The 19,802-nt window shown below is 37.3% G+C and overlaps 1 protein-coding gene across 1 annotated transcript in view; it reads left to right on the top strand.

The window, feature by feature from the left end:
- Positions 1-19,802, top strand: part of LOC138707765 (cytosolic carboxypeptidase 6) — a 1,502,040-nt gene that overhangs the window by 1,173,218 nt on the left and 309,020 nt on the right. The window contains exon 9 of the mRNA XM_069837635.1: positions 14,252-14,343. Within this exon, the coding sequence (XP_069693736.1) occupies positions 14,252-14,343 (92 nt within the window). The remainder of the gene's footprint in view (positions 1-14,251; positions 14,344-19,802) is intronic.

The following is a 19,802-nucleotide window of genomic DNA, read 5'->3' as shown; positions in this document are numbered from 1 at the left end:
ATGTGAGGGCGGCAATGAACCTTCGGGTTCCTTAAAAGCCATTTGTAAGTAAGTATACTTATTTATTTATGATTTTTTATTATCTTTATGTATTCCCGTATTTATTTATGTATTCACGTATTCATGTTTTCAATTTATTTATTTATTTATTTATTTATTTATTTATTTATTTATTCATTTATGTACTCTAATGGCGGGTACATTTTCCGGTAACAATGACCCTAAGAGCAATTCGAAAACGAACAGACAAAAAGAGCACTGAAAAGAATAAATAAATAAATAAATAAATAAATAAATAAATAAATAAATAAATATATATATATATATATATATAAATAAATAAGTAAATAAGTAAGTAAATAAATAAGTAAATAAATAAATAATTAAGTAAGTAAATAAGTAAATAAGTAAATAAATAAATATATATAAATAAATAAATAAATAATTAAGTAAATAAATAAATAAGTAAATAAATAAATAATTAAGTAAGTAAATAAGTGAATAAGTAAATAAATAAATATATAAATAAATAAATAAGTAAGTAAATAAATAAATAAGTAAATAAATAAATAAGTAAGTAAGTAAATAAGTAAATAAATAAATAAATAAATAAATAAATAAATAAATAAATAAAGAATATCAGGATACCGAAACAAATTCAAAATTATGAGGAATACCAAAACTGTAAAGACTAGATACGAGAAAATAATATCACAAATGCTTTTTCCGATGTAATAAATTTTGAGCCTGATACTCTTCAGAGTATGAAAGGTTATGCTGCTGTGATACAAAAACATTGAAAACATGACACTGCCAGGGAAACAAAAATACTTAGATGAAACCTACTTTATATCGGTCCTATTCACATCTAACTTCACCGATCGCAATCTTTATAATTCTCACCGTCAGTTTAATGCAACAGGAAACATGGTGAAAGTTGCACAAAATCAATAAAATTTGTCGAGGCAGTCATTCAATTACTTACATACTCAGTAACTCTCACACCCACTCTGTCATACGCCAACCCAATCATTCACTAAATCTGACAGTTAAAAACTCACTAATTCACCCATCCTATCAGAGATATCCATAGTCACCGACCCAGTTACCTACCCCAGACACGTTACCCAAGTACACTGCCACACAGTCACAACCGTAGTTATAATATCGGCCACTCCGGAATTGGACATTCGCTACTTCGCTCCTTTGACCATGATCAGTCTTCCTCTTCGTCGCAGTCAACGTGTCCTTTCCCTCGTCACTGTCACACCGACCTTCTCTTCACCGCGGCCACTCTGTTCCTCTCTTCAACGCTGCTACTCCATCCTTTTCTTCTTCACCGCGGCCACTCTGTTCCTCTCTTCAACGCTGCTACTCCATCCTTTTCTTCTTCACCGCGGCCATTCTGTCCCTCTCTTCAACGCTGCTACTCCATCCTTTTCTTCTTCACCGCGGCCACTCTGTCCCTCTCTTCAACGCTGCTACTCCATCCTTTTCTTCTTCGCCGCGGCCACTCTGTCCCTCTCTTCAACGCTGCTACTCCATCCTTTTCTTCTTCACCGCGGCCACTCTGTCCCTCTCTTCAACGCTGCTACTCCATCCTTTTCTTCTTCACCGCGGCCATTCTGTCTCTCTCTTCAACGCTGCTACTCCATCCTTTTCTTCTCCACCGCGGCCACTCTGTCCCTCTCTTCAACGCTGCTACTCCATCCTTTTCTGCTCCACCGCGGCTACTCTGTTCCTCTTTTCTTCAACGCGGCCACTCCATTTTCTTCTTTAACGTGGCCACTCTATCCCTCTCTTCAACGCGGCCACTCCATCTTTTTCTTCTTCACCGCGGGCACTTCATCCTTTTCTTCTTCACCGCGGGCACTTCATCTTTTTCTTCTTCACCGCGGCCACTCTGTCCCTCTCTTCAACGCAGCTACTCCATCCTTTTCTTCTTCACCGCAGCTAGTCTGTTCCTCTTTTCTTCAACGCGGCCACTCCATCATTTTCTTCTTTAACGTGGCCACTCTAGCCCTCTCTTCAGCGCGTCCACTCCATCCTCTTCTTCACTGCGGGCACTGTCTCTCCCTTCAATGCGACCACGCTATCATTTACTTCTTCACCGTGGCCACTCTTTCCCTCTCTTCAACGCGGTCACTCCTTCATTTATTTCTTCACCGCGGCCAGTTTGCCCCTCTCTTCAACACGGCCACTTCATACTTTTCTTCTTCACCGCGGCTACTCAATCCTTTCCTTCTTCACCGCGGCCACTTTGTCCCTATCTTGAACGCGGCCACTCCATCCTTTTCTTCTTCACCGCGGCCACACTGTCCCTCTCTTCAACGTCTCTACACCACTCTTTTCTTTACAGTGGCCACACTGTCCCTGTATTCAACGCGTCCATCTCACCACTTTCTTCTTTATCGCAGCCACTCTGTCCCTCTCTCCTTCAACGCGGCCACTCCTTCCTTTTCTTCTTCACCGCGGATACTCTATCCCTCTCTTCAACGCGTCCACTCCATCGTTTTCTTCTTCACCGCGGGCACTGTCTCTCCCTTCAACGCGACCACGCTATCATGTACTTCTTCACCGTGGCCACTCTTTCCCTCTCTTCAACGCGGCCACACCTTCATTTATTTCTTCACCGCGGCCAGTTTGCCCCTCTCTTCAACACAGCCACTCCATCCTTTTCTTCTTCACCGCGGCCATACTGTCCCTCTCTTCAATGTCTCTACACCATCCTTTTCTTTACCGCGGCCATACTGTCCCTGTCTTCAACGCGTCCACCTCATCATTTTCTTCTTCATTGCAACCACTCTGTCCCTCTCTTCTTCAACGCGGCCACTCTATCCTTTTCTTCTTCACCGCGGCTACTCTGTCCCTATTTTCTTGAACGTGTCCACTTCATCCTTTTCTTCTTCATCGCGGCCACCCTGTCCCTCTTTTTCAAAGCAATCACTCCATCCTTTTCTTCTTCACCACAGCCACTCTGTCCCTCTCTTCAATACGACCACTCCATCCTTTTCTTCTTCACCGTGGCCGCAATCTCCCTCTCTTTAACGCGTCCACTCCATCCTTTTCTTCTTCATTGCGACCACCCTGTCCCTCTTTTTCAAAGCGGTCACTCCATTCTTTTCTTCTTCACATCAGCCACTCTGTCCCTCTCTTCAATACCGCCACTCCATCCTTTTATTCTTCACCGTGGCCGCAATCACTCTCTCTTTAATGCGTCCACTCCATCCTTTTCTTCACCGCGGCCACTCTGTACCTCTCTTCAACGCGTCCACTCCACCATTTTTCTTTACCGCGACCACTGTGCCCCTTCTTCAACGCGTCCACTCTGTCCTTCTCTTCTTCACCGCGGCCAATCTGTCCCTCTCCTCTTCAACGTGGCCACTCCGTTTCTTCTTCACCACATCCTCTCTATCAGTCCTCTACACCAGATCACCCCACCCTTCTCTTCACTACGTTCACTCCGTCCTCTTCGCCACTGTCACTTCATCCTTCTTTTCATCAATCACTTCTTCACTCTCTTCATAATATTAATCATTCCCTCTTTCATCCAGCCACTTTTAAGTCTCTGTATCCATAATCATCCCTTCCCTCAATTTATCCATGGTGCTCACTGAAACCTTCTCGCAATCACTGTCACTCCTTCACTCTCCCCATCAGAGTTACTCTCATCCTCCAGTAACTCATTCACTTAAAATTTAATTCCGCTCACATTCTGATTACGTATTTCTTTACATATACGAAACAATCAAAGAAGAAAATGATTATGAATTCGTTTGACTACAATCCCCGGACTCCTCGTTGAAGTAACGCCCTTTGCGTGTCTTTACTTTTTACATTGAGCCCTATCCAAGTTACTGGGAAATGCAGAATACTTCCGCCACTCATTCGTTCGATTCAGTATTTCTTCTTGTGTGCTTCATTTCGCCACTGAAAGGCCTGCCTCGGGGCGGTAGGCATTTCTTAAGGAATCCATAAATGTACGCACGCACACACTTCCTCTCATGTTAAAGGAGCTCAAAGAAATAAAAATAACCTTATCAAGTTTCATAGAGAATCTCTGAAAAGGGTCCAAGTCTTTTCGATAATCTAGACTCTTTCTTCCGTACAAAAAGAGCCTAAAAACGCTAATTAATATAACATTTCCTTTCTGTACTTTCCTTCTACATATCACAGTCTCAGTGTATTTTTCTTGTAATTAAAAGTCTCTCTATTCATACTGTTTTATATCTAAAGCCTGACTTCCTTTAAGCGCATTTCATTATAGTCTATTCCGATTAATATCCTGGCATTTTAGCTCTCTTACCAGATTTTCGAACTTAGATATTGATTGACGGTAATCTTGTAGATCATTAAAATTTGTGGAGAGAAAATATACGCACTGATTCTTAAATTTATTTCCACTAAAATATTTTACCATTTAAGGGGAGAGGATGGTATTTTCTAAAACTTGTTTCCTATTTGGTGTAAAATATTAATTTTTTGTATGTAGAGAGCTCATAGCTGTGGCAACTCAACCAAATAAAAATATTTTGAAAAAAAAAGGAAAAAAAGAAATATTTGGGGACCCAAATTTTTAAGAATATACCCAATGCAGGATTCTACTAAAACCGATATATCTGAACCGTTTTTAAAGATAGATTCAAACCGTTTTTTGCAATGTATTTGAAAAGGCATGTTCTACAAACTGTCTCTAACAGAATTTTGGTATTAGTCCCTACGTTTGTAAAATAAATAATTAAAATTTAATAACAATTTTCTGACTTCCTTTCTTGCAAACAAACGGACGTATTTTTTAAATGTAATCAATTAACAAAATTCTGTTACAGAGAAAAGTTTTCTAATAGTCTAAAGAATGTGTGTTCTAAATTTCATGCATGTATCTTTAATAGTTCAGAAATGATATACATTTTTGTCTGAAAATGTAGCAAAACAAATGAAGTTACTGGAAACCGATAGAAGCGGGTGTGTGATTTAAAAATCCATAGCGCAGGAAGTTTAAAATTGACGTCTCAACATCCGATAAGGGCACAAATACCCACATAATGTTATGCAATGCATTCCACACAAATGAAAGAGTATTTTAAAGAAAAAAAAATTTTTGAAAATTTAATTTACCGGAAACAACAATAAATTGGGGCGAGTGATTTAAAAATCCATAACGCAGGAAGTTTAAAAATGGCGACTCAACATCCGATAAGGGCACAAATACCCGCAAAATATTATGCTATGCATTCCACACATATCACAGGGTCTTTTAAAGACTTTTTTTTTAATTTACTCATTTTTCACCAAAAAATACCATCCTCTCCCCTTAATGATACTATTTCGAAAATTAACTTATTAAAACATATTACATCTGTACTCTGAAATAAGTTACATTTAAAAAATCAGTTACTACTACTGTCCAAATTTGACGAGAGGATCCCTGCGAGGGAGTATGGTCCTTGCGGGGTAAGAGGAGAGTAAGCCAGTAACTCAGCGTTCTTGAAGGAGCAGATGGATGGAAGTGTTGTTATTGGCCGGCTGGTACAAACAAAGCTCAGTCAATGGCCGGCCGGTTCAGTGTCGGGAGTAGGTTATAAGGGTGGGGGAAAAATTCGCATTCCTTTCTCGGATCTTCTCGTGAAATGCGGACTGTACTTGAGAGTTTGTAATGACCTCCTCCAGAAATATTTTTGCTACTAATTCGTAAGTTCCAACTGCTTTAATCATTGTGTCAGTTTCTTATATGTCACGTGAAGACATTATTTTTTTTTCAGGACATTCTTTTGAAATACATTTAACTAATTTCCCATTCTATTCACAAATTATGAAATTCAGGCTTTAAGGGAGTATTATTATTTCCCATCGGTGGTATACTGTGCAATATTTCACATAATTCATTACATATTACAACTGAATTATATTGTAAATTACGAAGTCGCATCTTTCTATTTAACTTTTATTATTGTGATTATACATTCTTATTTCGAAATTGGTATGGATACATGCGTAAATATATATGTTCATTTATAATCAGAAAAGAAAAGAGCTGCATGTTTAAGAAAATGAGAATTAAATTTAGTTTTAATTAACTTAACCTTAAAATATTATACGCACGATACGTTAATGTCGATGCACATTTTATACTTTGGCAAGCTAGTAATACTTTAAGCACAACAAACAATCTGATGTCATCTCTTTCTTCACATAAAATGAAGTATCGTTCTTCCCATTCCTTGGAAATAATATTTATTATTATTTCCTTGCCTTCTTCAATACAGTTACTTCCTTTCAAGGATATTTATTTATTTATTTAATACTAGTAAATTACAAATGAATACAAGTTAATATAATTTAAACTAGCTTATTCGTGATTGAGTAAGACTCGTGCTGAGGAGGGGATTCCAAAAAAACAAAATAAAATGGAGAGTGAATAAATTACAAATTAAAAAGTGTTAATTATCACCTTTACTTTTAACTTTGCTCTAGAGTATGCCATTAGGAAAGTCCAGGATAACAGAGAGGGTTTGGAATTGAGAGGGGTACATCAGCTCCTTGTCTATGCGGATGACGTGAATATGTTAGGAGAAAATCCACAAACGATTAGGGGAAAATACAGGAATTTTACTTGAAGCAAGGAAAGAGATAGGTTTGAAAGTAAATCCCGAAAAGACAAAGTATATGATTATGTCTCATGACGAGAATATTGTACGAAATGGAAATATAAAAATTGGAAATTTATCCTCTCAAGAGGTGGAAAAATTCAAATACCTGGGAGCAACAGTAACAAATTAAATGATACCATGGAGGAAATTTAACACAGAATAAATATGGGAAATACCTGTTATTATTCGGTTGAGAAACTTTTATCATCCTGTCTGCTGTCAAAAATTCTGGAAGTTAGAATTTATAAGACAGTTACATTACCGGTTATTCTTTATGGTAGTGAAACGTGGACTCTCACTTTGACAGAGGAAGATAGGTTAAGGGTGTTTGAGAATACGGTGATTAGGAAAATATTTGGGGCTAAGGGGGATGAAGTTACAGGAGAATGGAGAAAGTTACACAATACAGAACTGCACGCATTGTATTCTTCACCTGACATAATTAGGAACATTAAATCCAGACGTTTGAGATGGGAAGGCCATGTAGCACGTATGGGCGAATCCAGAAATGCATATAGTGTGTTAGTTGGGAGACCGGAGGGAAAAAGATCTTTGGGGAGGCCGAGACGTAGATGGGAAGATAATATTAAAATGGATTTGAGGGAGGTGGGATATGATGATAGAGACTGGATTAATCTTGCTCAGGATAGGGATCAATGGCGGGCTTATGTGAGGGCGGCAATGAACCTCCGGGTTTCTTAAAAGCCAGTAAGTAAGTACTGCTTTTTTTTAAAAGAAGCAAAATCATTTCAACTGCAGTCAACTGAAACCCCGTCAGCTTCCATGCGTACCATTACACCGATTGTTTTACATGGGCCCTCCCCATCCTTTACCACAGGCTCAATTGACTGCAGTGGCCTTGACGCGAACCTGCGATCTTAGGCACGATATGCTGGCCGGACATATCTTGTGCGCCTTAAACCGTTCGTATGGATAAATATATAATAGGATGCGAAACTGCGATCAGCACCATCTCGCGGCAGGGGTTCAAATAAGATGATCAGCGCCCAACGTCGTAGGTGGTGAACATTAGAACTACGTGTTGGGTTCATTACCCAGAGTTCTCTATTTATCCGTTCGAGATATTGCTCGAGGACCGACGAGGAGACAAGATGGCAGACAGAAATTTGCTAATAAGTGAACATAAAGTGATACTACGTGTGTGTATAAGCAGTGTATGTTAAACAGTGATGTTTATGGACGTTGTAAAAATAGTGTTGTTGAATGCATTGTAAAGTAATAGTAATATAATAAATTGAACTATCTAAGTAGTTCTTGCCGACTTTTCCATTGCGCTGTACAGTAAATACCCAGAGAATACAATCCCAATTATCTAAATTTCTGCTTTATTTTTTGTCTCTCTCTAGTTATATTTTAATTGGGTACTGTAAAATAGATCGTCTCTTTTATCTTCCTATTGACTCCGGTAAGAATTTTCAGTAGAAGATGCTGTGAGGAATAAAAATGTAAATATTTTATTTTAAATTGGGTTAGTTTTGAATATCGATGAGTGTGGGAGGGAATACTTTCTGCACAGTTTAACATTTTCGTCACCAGATGCGCTGCTAAATGCATGGAGTAATTAGTTTCTCTTTTCGGTACTTAGTGCGCTGCTAGATGTAATATCACCCCTCCCCCTAACAGGTGGCAGCAAAATCAATTTCTACAACAACGCCTCTAGTATGTGTTACGGGAAACTCAGTAAGTTTCTCATCCTATTATATATTCATCCATGCCGTTCGGCTAACGAATCCAACAATAATTTGCCGCATTGTGCAGGTAAACGAAACCCTGGGTATGAGTTAGACATTTGCGTGCAATAGTGGTATACACCTTCCGACTTGTAAGGGTTAAGATTTTTTAAAATATTATTTTCAAAATATACTATCGTGCATAAATTACTGCTCGTGTCACAAATTTTTTCTTGATTTTGTAAAAGCACTTCCCGAACTTATATCGTGATATACTATTCCAGAGTCGCAATATTGAATGTAATCTCTCCTAACTTCATGAAATGAGCAAGTCACATGGTTAGGCGTACGGATCAAGGACTGTGACTGTAGGTCACGACTGTGGTGCATAACAAAGACTTTAGAATGCAAAGTAAAATTTTTAAAGTACTGTCTGAGGATTGTGCATGGAGATCAGTCTCTTATTAGAGCGGTCTGTTATAGGGAGCAATTCGAGAGGTGAGACCAAGTAACCTGGGCAGGTAGATTAAGCAGAGGGTTGGAGAAAATAGGCATGGGATTTATAATCGGGGAAGATTGCAGGAACAAGCGAAATATCTGGCGGAAAGTCAAGAAACGCCTGAAGGATATAGACAGGCAAATAACGGAAGGAGAATGTAGGGATAAGGTTGCTCTGGAGATCCAATCGATGATCAAAACAAATTAGGGAATCGAATCATATCTCTATGGAGGAAGCAGAGAAGGTAGACTGGGTTTAATCTGGTTTCGTCTAGGAGCCTGGAGGGCACTTAAAATCGTCAACGAAGAGGGGGCGGGAATATGTCCTCTTTGCGTTAGAGGCGAGACATCACACCATATTCTATGGGAGTGTGAAGCCACCGAAGCTCTGAGGAAACGGTTCCTGCCAGAGTCCTTCATTACATCTAGCAGGGAGCACTTGGCGACATACGCTGTATTAAATAACGTTAAATTCTGTGACAGTGTCGGAAAATTTATGGCAAAAGTTCGACAGTTGAGGGCGGAACTGGCCGAGAGGGAGGGAGCCGATGAAATAAGGGAAAGAGTTATTACTATTGTAATGAGTAATATTAAACATTGAGCGAATGAGATTATTTGAGGATAATGTTCTTTTTGTATTTATTGTGTCTTTTTTTCCATTTGTATTTTATTGCCTACGTATGTTTCTTTTTTTTATATATTACCTTTATATGTATTAGTTGGATTATTTGGTACAGTTTGAATAAGGAATTGAATTGTTTATATATATATATATATATATATATGTGTGTTTCACTGTGTATTTTTTTCTTTTCATATCTTACATTTTATTTTTATTATTTTTCTGAAATTTGGTGTGAAGTTAGATTATTTGTAGGGCATAATGGTGATAATGAAAACGTTAGTAATAATAATATCTGTTGTTTTACTATTTTATTATTAGTAGTATCACTTTTGTTATGAATTTCAAACTGTGCATAGTTTTAGCACGAATTGCCGTACGGGCTCTTGCGAAGGATCTTGTGTACATGAGTTTGTATAATTTATTATGCATCAATAAATGCACTTTATCTATCTATAACAAAGACTTTCTAGACGCTCAGAAGGTAGTCGCGACTTCTGAGCACAGATAGCTGATGTTTGACACGACCAGCTTACTTCGTCGCCTATTGTTCGTCAACATGCGTCTGGTCGTTCCCCTCCTCATGAGGTCATTGTAAATATACTCCCCCGTCACTGATCTGTCACATCCAGCCACGGATCACGTTACCAAGGGGACCGGAGATCTTGCCTTGATGCATTTCTGGTACACAATGTGAATCAGTGTTAATTTCCTCCTCATCATTCTGTTTATTAGCCTACCCAGATTATTTCACTTTCTAAAACCAGGACAAAATTACCGTTCATCAATACCTATTGTTCTCAATCGTTTCTGTCGGTAAAAACAGCTTACAAATGAAGAGTCCACTGCAAGAATGATTGATGTCGTTTGGAATACATTTTGCAGGAGAAGCAATTGAAAGTTTGAAATGCTTAGCGCTCAAAGCTTAACTCTGATTTTCCGATCATTACTGGACAATGACTATCAGTGTTAATGCCATATAACTTTCTATGTACATTCTATATGTCATAAGCTATGCATTGACAGTCTTGGTTCATTTTTGACAAGAAAGTGACATCCATCATTCTTGCAGTGGACTCTTCAAATGTCTCAAAGTTTTAGACTATACTTTGTAAAAGGTTAAGTTAACTTATTAAAGCCATCAATTCAGAAAATGGGTTACAACTGGCCATACGGACAATAATATAGATATTTCAGATGTTGATCATTCGTAGCCTTTCCTATGGAATGTGCAGTAGTGGCAAAAAAAAACCGGACCGAACCTTGTAGCTGATTTCAGAGTCACAGATTCAAATTTTTCTAGTCACAAAACACATCCACCTTTTATAATTAATTGTAACTATACAATACTATACTATACTTACTGGCTTTTAAGGAACCTGGAGGTTCATTGCCGACCTCACATAAGCCCGCCATCGGTCCCGATCCTGAGCAAGATTAATCCATTCTTCATCATCATATCCAACCTCTCTTAAATCCATTTTAATATTATTTTCCCATCTACGTCTCGGCCTCCCTAGAGGTCTTTTTCCCTCCGGCCTCCCAACTAACACTCTATATGCATTTCTGGATTCGCTCATACGTGCTACATGCCCTGCCCATCTCAAACGTCTGGATTTAATGTTCCTAATTATGTCAGGTGAAGAATACAATGCGTGCAGTTCTGTGTTGTGTAACTTTCTCCATTCTCCTGTAACTTCTTCCCTCTTAGCCCCAAATATTTTCCTGAGAACCTTATTCTCAAAAACCCTTCACTTATGTTCCTCTCTCAAAGTGAGAGTCCAAGTTTCGCAACCATAAAGAACCGGTAATATAACTGTTTTATATATTCTAACTTTCAGATATTTTTACAGTAGATGATAAAAGCTTCTCAACGGAATAATAACAGGCATTTCCCATATTTATTCTGTGTTTAATTGTTTAATTTCCTCCCGAGTACCATATATTAATTGTAACAATGAAATTTATTGCATTTTGTTCGATTATTACCGTCTTTTATTTCCTTCAGTGCCTCAAACTTTGAGAGTTTTATTTTCATCTGGTATCAATATCATTTCTACCTCTATTCGGCAAAGATAACTGCGTATTTTTACATTAAATAGCAGTACATACGTCTAGCTTCACTATCCATATTGAAATTACCACAGTTTAACACAATACACAGCACAGGATTCTTTTGTATCAGCTACAAAGTTCGGTACGGTTTTTTTTGCCACTACTGTACGTTTAAAGAGTTGTAATTGTGATAAGGTTTTACTACAATACAAGTAAATAAAAGTATGACGCATACTGGCGCTGTTACCTGCAGTGAAGTTAACAACGCCACTTATATATTTAGAACAAAAAAACATGTTTATAAGCAAAAGTGACAAATTTAACATTATATTATGCAATTAAACAACTATAAATGATTATGCCCATCTGATTGAGATTCATTTTTGTGTTGTGATTGACAAAATATTCTCTACGTGTCTTATTACCTTGTATTACATGAAGCATGGTTCTTTTCCTCCCTGAAATTTAAGCCTTTATCTACTATGAGAAATTTCCTTCCATCACAATAAAAATTAAATCAAACACTAAGGGTCGATTTCTAAAACGAAGTCTAGACCACAGCCATGGCTTTAAATCTCGTTTGGATTTACAAAACGAGGTATTTTTCATTTTTATGAGCCATGGCTCGAAACCATGGTCTGAAGCAGAGACCACGGCTTGGGTAGGTTTAAAACCATGGCTTCATGTATACAAGATGGAGGTAGTAGATCAGCTGGATGATTATCAAAGGAAAATTTGTGTCTACGAATATTAAATCCCCGGACTGGAATGACGAGAGATAGTAATAATCCTTTGTAACTATACAACGACAATAATTTCAGGCGAATATTTCGATTTTCGAAGGAATCAAGGCAAAATTTAGCAAAAAAGCTAAATAATACTCTGCAACAAAAATGCAAGAGGTGGCGGGTTGACACCTTCTTGTTGCTTTGAGGGAAGTAAGATATAATATTCTATATTAATTATACTTTTATGTGTATAAGACGATAGCATATATCTTAATTATTAGTCTTTACAGTAGTTTCGGACATTTATTTAATACTCGAAAATGATGTGGGCCTACAAGAATATGAAGCAAACGTGATTTTGTCTATTTATTTTAAGTTTTATGCTACTGGGGCTTTCCACGTAGTACCAGCCTGTTATATGTGAAAGTAGAACCATACTACATTTTAGTTTCAATTGAAATTTTAATCCAGTTATATTTAGGTTATTAATTCCTTAGAACCGGTTTTTCAGGTAGTTAATGTTGGTAGTAGCTATGAACAAATGATAAACTACAACATAAACGCTCGGCTTATGCTAATTATTTGGTCAATATCATTCTTGTACCTAAAAATCATTTCCCTATTAAATACTACAGTAAGTAATGCTAGTATTTTAAACAAACATAATAAATCTGTAAATTAGTAAATATAACAATAGGGGAGACTGTTGTACCTTTAAACACTTTTCACATTTTATTTTTTTTTAATTTTGGGAAATGAAATTTTTAAATGAAAAAATGCTTGAAATAATTATTGAAGATTCCTTTATAACTTCCTATATGTATTTTCCTGCTTTACAGATCTATTAAGGATGGAAAAAAATAAAATGAATAGATATGTATTGTGTTCAAAGGTACAACAGGATCATGTACCTTGGAACATACCCTTTTGTAAGTTGGAACACATGGAATATAGGTGGGAATATAGCTGTAAAAGTGACAATCATATTTAAAATGTATTTTCATTCATAAACCAGAGCAGGCTTCTCTGATTTAGATTTTATTTCCTGGAGAAGCAATAACTGCTTCAACAGCTTTCTTCAAGGCATCCGGATCAATTGGGGACCTCTTTAATTCCAGACTTACTTCGTGACATGACCTTAAAATAAAAGAAAAACAAAAACCGATAGTATCGTGTAATTTGGAACATGTTCCATGGTACAAGATGTTTTGTGTTCAAAGGTACAAGAGGGTGCACGCTTAAACAAATATGGCTCCGCAAACTAGAGAGTCAAATAAATCATGGAATTTAGAATATGTTATCACTCACCAGATGATAGGGAACACACCGTACTTGAAAGATATTAACAAATGCAATCTGGTTTTGTGTTAGAAAACATACATCAATGAACGAAATGTTTACTTTTGGTACTAAAAAAACTTATTTTCTCCACGGAACTCACACTTTGCAATAAATCAAACTGAAACGACGACCAGAGCTACTTAGCGGCTTTCTCTACAATCTACTTCAGTTTGAGTCCTCTAGGTAGCAGCAAAAATTAAAAAACAAAAAATGTTCAAAGGAACACTATGCTAAAGGTACAACAGTCAACCTTACCTTAGCTGAGAATAAAAGAATGTGACACTGCAATTCATTAAAAATATTAATCCCGATGTTCATTTCTTTCTAATATCGACTGTTTACAGGAATAAAAATCGATTCTTAGCTTCGTTGCCAAATATAATATCCACGAACCTCGGTTTCTTCTCAAGCCACGTCTCGACTTCGTTTTAGAAATCGCATAAGGATTCAGACCTCGATCGTGGTTTAAAAGCCGACGTTTGGAACCACGATTTCGTCCGTGTTTTAGAAATCGACCCTAAGATTGCTTGAACTCTAATTAACTGAAACAGATGACACTATTGAAATTACAGAACTGACAGTGACACACATGGGAGTTGCTGTTGACATGTTGCAATTATCGACCATCCTAAATCACTGTATGCAATTTATTACTATTTGTTTCAGAACATAGAACTGGATTTCGTCTTGGATCTACATGCCCATTCAAGTTTGCAAGGAGTCTTCGTGTATGGAAATACGTATGACGACGTGTACAGGTAAGTCATAACTTCTTTCTCTCTTTCTTTCTTTCTTTCTCTTTCTTTCTTTCTTCCTTCCTTTCTTCCGAAGTCTAAGACGCCATTGTAGATTCCGTAGAGCAGCCGTGGCGAGAACGTGACTCGAGAGACATTGTGGCTCGCAGTGATATCTGTGCATTTCGCTTGCTTCTAACCTCCGTCAACCCCCACTCTCTCACTCACTGGAGTCAAACTCCGCTCCATTTGTATTTGTCTCTGACCTGCGAGTGGCATATGTCTCTCTCGAAACCATGTACGAAAGTTTCAAGTAGGATGGGAGGACGGATTTTTTTGCTGTCAATATGATGAGAATATTAAATGTATGATTTGTTCACAAGTATTGCGAGGAAAATGGTTGTATAACATAAAACACTACATGTTACTGATGAAACATTAAAAGGTTAAGTGTTATCATCATCATCATCATCATCATCATCATCATCATCATCATCTCTGTACGTCGACCCTTTTTCAGCAGATGTACGAATAATGCGGTTAGCTCTTCAATTTGAACTCACTGATTTACTACGTGATGTCAAATGAAAGCTAGATGTAAGGACTTGACAAATGTTGAATTTTCAAATCTTTGCCAAAAAATAAATATCCGAATCTTCGTTCTTTCGCTTGCTCTTTTGAAGCCATGTTCTATACAACTTACTTTTGTGAAAAATTATTTTCAACAATTGAAATAGTAAAAACCAAATTTAGATGACGACTGACAGACAAATACCTCCGTGATCAACTACGACTGGCAGTAAGTGACATAATTCCTGATTTTGAAACTTTGTCGCAGAGACTTTCTGAAGACAGTTAATTTTAGGTTGTGATATTGTTCATTTCTTCCTTCGTTACACGTACTAAAGATTAGTTTGTAGACTTGTTCTGTATAAAATTATATTTAAGTGCTTGACGTAAGGAAAATGAAAATCCGTTAATAGGTCAGACAGTTGCTTCACTTCCCCTTCGGGTGTCCACCTCCCTCCATAGGTGCTATGCACGTTGCAGGTTACACAGTGGCTCGGCGCACGATTACATTTTCGCCACCGCTACCGTAGATGGAACTGTTTTTGGAAGAAAGCTGGAAATGTGTACACTATTTTGATGCAATAATTTTGATCCATGTAGTTCTAATATACAATTTTATACTTAATACTTAAATTTCCTTAATTTTATTCCACCCACTCAAAATAAGAATCGTGATGTTGTGTCTTAATGAAAATGTTTCACGTAAAATGAGGAGAAATTCTTTCCATAAAGTTATTTTCTTAACATTTGAATGATTGTACTGCAGCATTAAATTTAGATTTAATTATTGCCTATTGAAAGTGGTTCCGTGTCTTCACTTATCAATCTTTTCCCAAAGTACCCAGTACTCCTCTGATGTCTTTTGAGAAGCAGGCTATTTAATAGTCTGAAGTGTCTCAAACATGCATTCTTCTTCCTACTTCCACCATTTGAGAATTAAGATTTCTAAGAAGAAAAAACTGTTTCTGAAATTATTAAATACAGGTCTATACAGTCAATGGATCAATCAATGAATTACCTAATGAACGAATCAATGAGTCGATAGATAGATAGATAGATAGATAGATAGATAGATAGATAGATAGATAGATAGATAGATAGATAGATAGATAGATAGATAGATAGATAGATAGATAGATAGATAGATAGATAGATAGATAGATAGATAGATAGATAGATAGATAGATAGATAGATAGATAGATAGATAGATAGATAGATAGATAGATAGATAGATAGATAGATAGATAGATAGATAGATAGATAGATAGATAGATAGATAGATAGATAGATAGATAGATAGATAGATAGATAGATAGATAGATAGATAGATAGATAGATAGATAGATAGATAGATAGATAGATAGATAGATAGATAGATAGATAGATAGATAGATAGATAGATAGATAGATAGATAGATAGATAGATAGATAGATAGATAGATAGATAGATAGATAGATAGATAGATAGATAGATAGATAGATAGATAGATAGATAGATAGATAGATAGATAGATAGATAGATAGATAGATAGATAGATAGATAGATAGATAGATAGATAGATAGATAGATAGATAGATAGATAGATAGATAGATAGATAGATAGATAGATAGATAGATAGATAGATAGATAGATAGATAGATAGATAGATAGATAGATAGATAGATAGATAGATAGATAGATAGATAGATAGATAGATAGATAGATAGATAGATAGATAGATAGATAGATAGATAGATAGATAGATAGATAGATAGATAGATAGATAGATAGATAGATAGATAGATAGATAGATAGATAGATAGATAGATAGATAGATAGATAGATAGATAGATAGATAGATAGATAGATAGATAGATAGATAGATAGATAGATAGATAGATAGATAGATAGATAGATAGATAGATAGATAGATAGATAGATAGATAGATAGATAGATAGATAGATAGATAGATAGATAGATAGATAGATAGATAGATAGATAGATAGATAGATAGATAGATAGATAGATAGATAGATAGATAGATAGATAGATAGATAGATAGATAGTTAGATAGATAGATAGATAGATAGATAGATAGATAGATAGATAGATAGATAGATAGATAGATAGATAGATAGATAGATAGATAGATAGATAGATAGATAGATAGATAGATAGATAGATAGATAGATAGATAGATAGATACATAGATAGATAGATAGATAGATAGATAGATAGATAGATAGATAGATAGATAGATAGATAGATAGATAGATAGATAGATAGATAGATAGATAGATAGATAGATAGATAGATAGATAGATAGATAGGCAGGCAGAGAGGCAGACAGGCAGACAGAGTGGATGAATGGATTGATGAAGCTATGTGGATTGATTGATTGATTGATTGTAGTGACAGAAAAAGAATTATCCATTAAATCGTACTCCTACACGATGATAATCGCGTTCTTGCAAGATCTCTTGGAACTCCTGTTTGGCTTAATGTGGTCTGGCTTTGCCGTCCAGCCACAAAGTGTGAGGAATAACTCGAATATTCGTTAAACCGACCCTGAGACACTCCGCGAGACGGAAGATCTTTGCATACTGATTGCAGCGCCAGGCGTTCAATAGCTATATATAATTCCTATTTTTCGTAACCGGTTTTGCACGACTCTAGTCAAAAAACACTTTCTTTCTTCTCTGGTATCGAGTGTACGCAAGAATGGAATTATTGATAAATTTAGTAAAACGGCTGCATGAGTATTTACGTGTTGCGAAGAAGAGGAGATGGAGTTGTGAGCTGGCCAGCGCAGTCACTTCAGCCTCTCATCGCCTGATCGCGCCGCTGTCGCGCCCACCTGTGGCCGATAGATTTATTGTTGAAACCTCCACCCTTCCCGTCCTGTCGCGGGCACGGCATTCCCACCTCCTTGTCCGCTATTACAACAGAACTCGTAGGGCCATTCTGTCAGGCTGTAATACTGCCAGGTGGTTCCTATGTTATTAATTACACTGGACTTCCCTTACATGGCATGGTTGTCCCTCTTCGCACACCCCCCCTCGCAGCTCACAAAAGCCCGCGCTTTGTGCGCCGCTAAGTATTGGGGCTCGGCTCGTTGAAGGAGCTGGCCTCCCCGCGCCCCGCTCTTAACTTCCCTCTGAAAACAGAACTCGCGTTTAACCCTTAATCGGTCATGTCCAATTTTTTTTCTCTTTTGAGGTGAACTCGAGATCTCGATCTAACAAGAGTAAAATCTCCGAAGCAGCGCCTGTAACAAAAGTCTCACAAAGCATTTAAATCAAAATCATGGCCACCATCGATACAGAGTATTCACTGCTGAGAAAACCTGTGTCAAGAAGACGATGCGCTTTCTCCAGTAGCGGCTGGTGGTCAAAATAATGAGTGTGCTACAATTTCTATATCGGCCTAACAGCCCTACTAATAAACCGTGTAACCACCGGCGTGGCTCAGTCGGTTAAGGCGCTTGCCTGCCGGTCTGAAGTTGCGTTCGGGAGCGGGTTCGATCCCCGCTTGGGCTGATTACCTGGTTGGGTTTTTTCCGAGGTTTTCCCCAACCGTAATGTGAATGCAAGGTAATCTATGGCGAATCCTCGGCCTCATCTCGCCAAATATCATCTCGCTATCACCAATCTCATCGACGCTAAATAACCTAATAGTTGATACAGCGTCGTTAAATAACCAACTAAAATAAAAAAATAAATAAACCGTGTATAGTTTTTATATGAGACTTATGCAGAGTTGAGGCAGAAAACTTTACTAATAAACCATGCACAAGCAATGGATGTATAAACAGGCTGTAACTATACAATGGGAATTGCTTTGTAGCAGTTATATACACGAAACCCCTGTTTAAGAGTTGTATATAGAGAAAAAATGGCCGCCCCTCTAACAGCTGTTCTTATCGACTGCCATTTTATGATGATGGTTGTCTTGTAACCACAGAAGAACAAACCAAAGAGCACAGAATAATTAGAATACTATTGCTGTAGCTTGTACTCTTTGATCAAATTATAGTGTTGTAATCGATTAGAGCCAGTTGTACTATCGATACCTAACACGCCACACTAGAGCGCTCTACCGGATGCAATAGAGATGTAATGACGAAACTATGACATAGCTGTGTAACAGTTGTACTGTTATACACGACAGTATGTAGTGATTATTAGTAAGAAATTTACACACGACTTATAAACGAGCTACTCATTTTATAAGTATAAGACATGCAAATTAAGCTTTCAGGAATAACTCCCTGTAAAGTTAATTTGAATAATTTCGAGGGAAAAATTGGATCGGTGTCGGGTAGAGTTCCCGGGTAGCTCAGTGGAAGAGCGTTGGTACGTTTAACCAAAGGTCCCGGGTTCGATACCCGCCCCGGAACAATTTTTCCCTCGAAATTATTCAAAATAACTTTACAGGGAGTTATTCCTGAGAGCTTAATTTGCATAATACACGTCACTGTACGTAACAGAAAACCACAATTTAAAGTCACACAGAGTTAGTGTGCACTAAAATGTTAGTTGCTTGACGGTTGTCAGCCCACTTTGAGGTCTGTGGATATAGAGGGAAAAATTGGATCGGTGTCGGGTAGAGTTCCCGGGTAGCTCAGTGGGAGAGCGTTGGTACGTTTAACCAAAGGTCCCGGGTTCGATACCCGGCCCCGGAACAATTTTTCCCTCGAAATTATTCAAGTATAAGACAGTTAAACATCTGTATAAAGAGTTTTTTTTACTAAGACCTCTACTGTATAGGCCTACACTTATATGTATTTATCTTAATTTGAATCTCGCCTAGTGATGAAATATAAAGTCCATACGACGTTCTTTCGTACTGCAGAACTTGTCATTTGGTGTTAAACCCCTCCATGTTGGACATCATACTCTTTTCTACTGACAATATTGCAAGAGCAGTG

The sequence above is a fragment of the Periplaneta americana genome, chromosome 10 (assembly GCF_040183065.1).
Source record: "Periplaneta americana isolate PAMFEO1 chromosome 10, P.americana_PAMFEO1_priV1, whole genome shotgun sequence".
NCBI lineage: Eukaryota > Metazoa > Arthropoda > Insecta > Blattodea > Blattidae > Periplaneta > Periplaneta americana.
The sequence above is the reverse complement of the archived record's forward strand: the minus strand, read 5'-3'. Positions and strand labels throughout refer to the sequence as shown.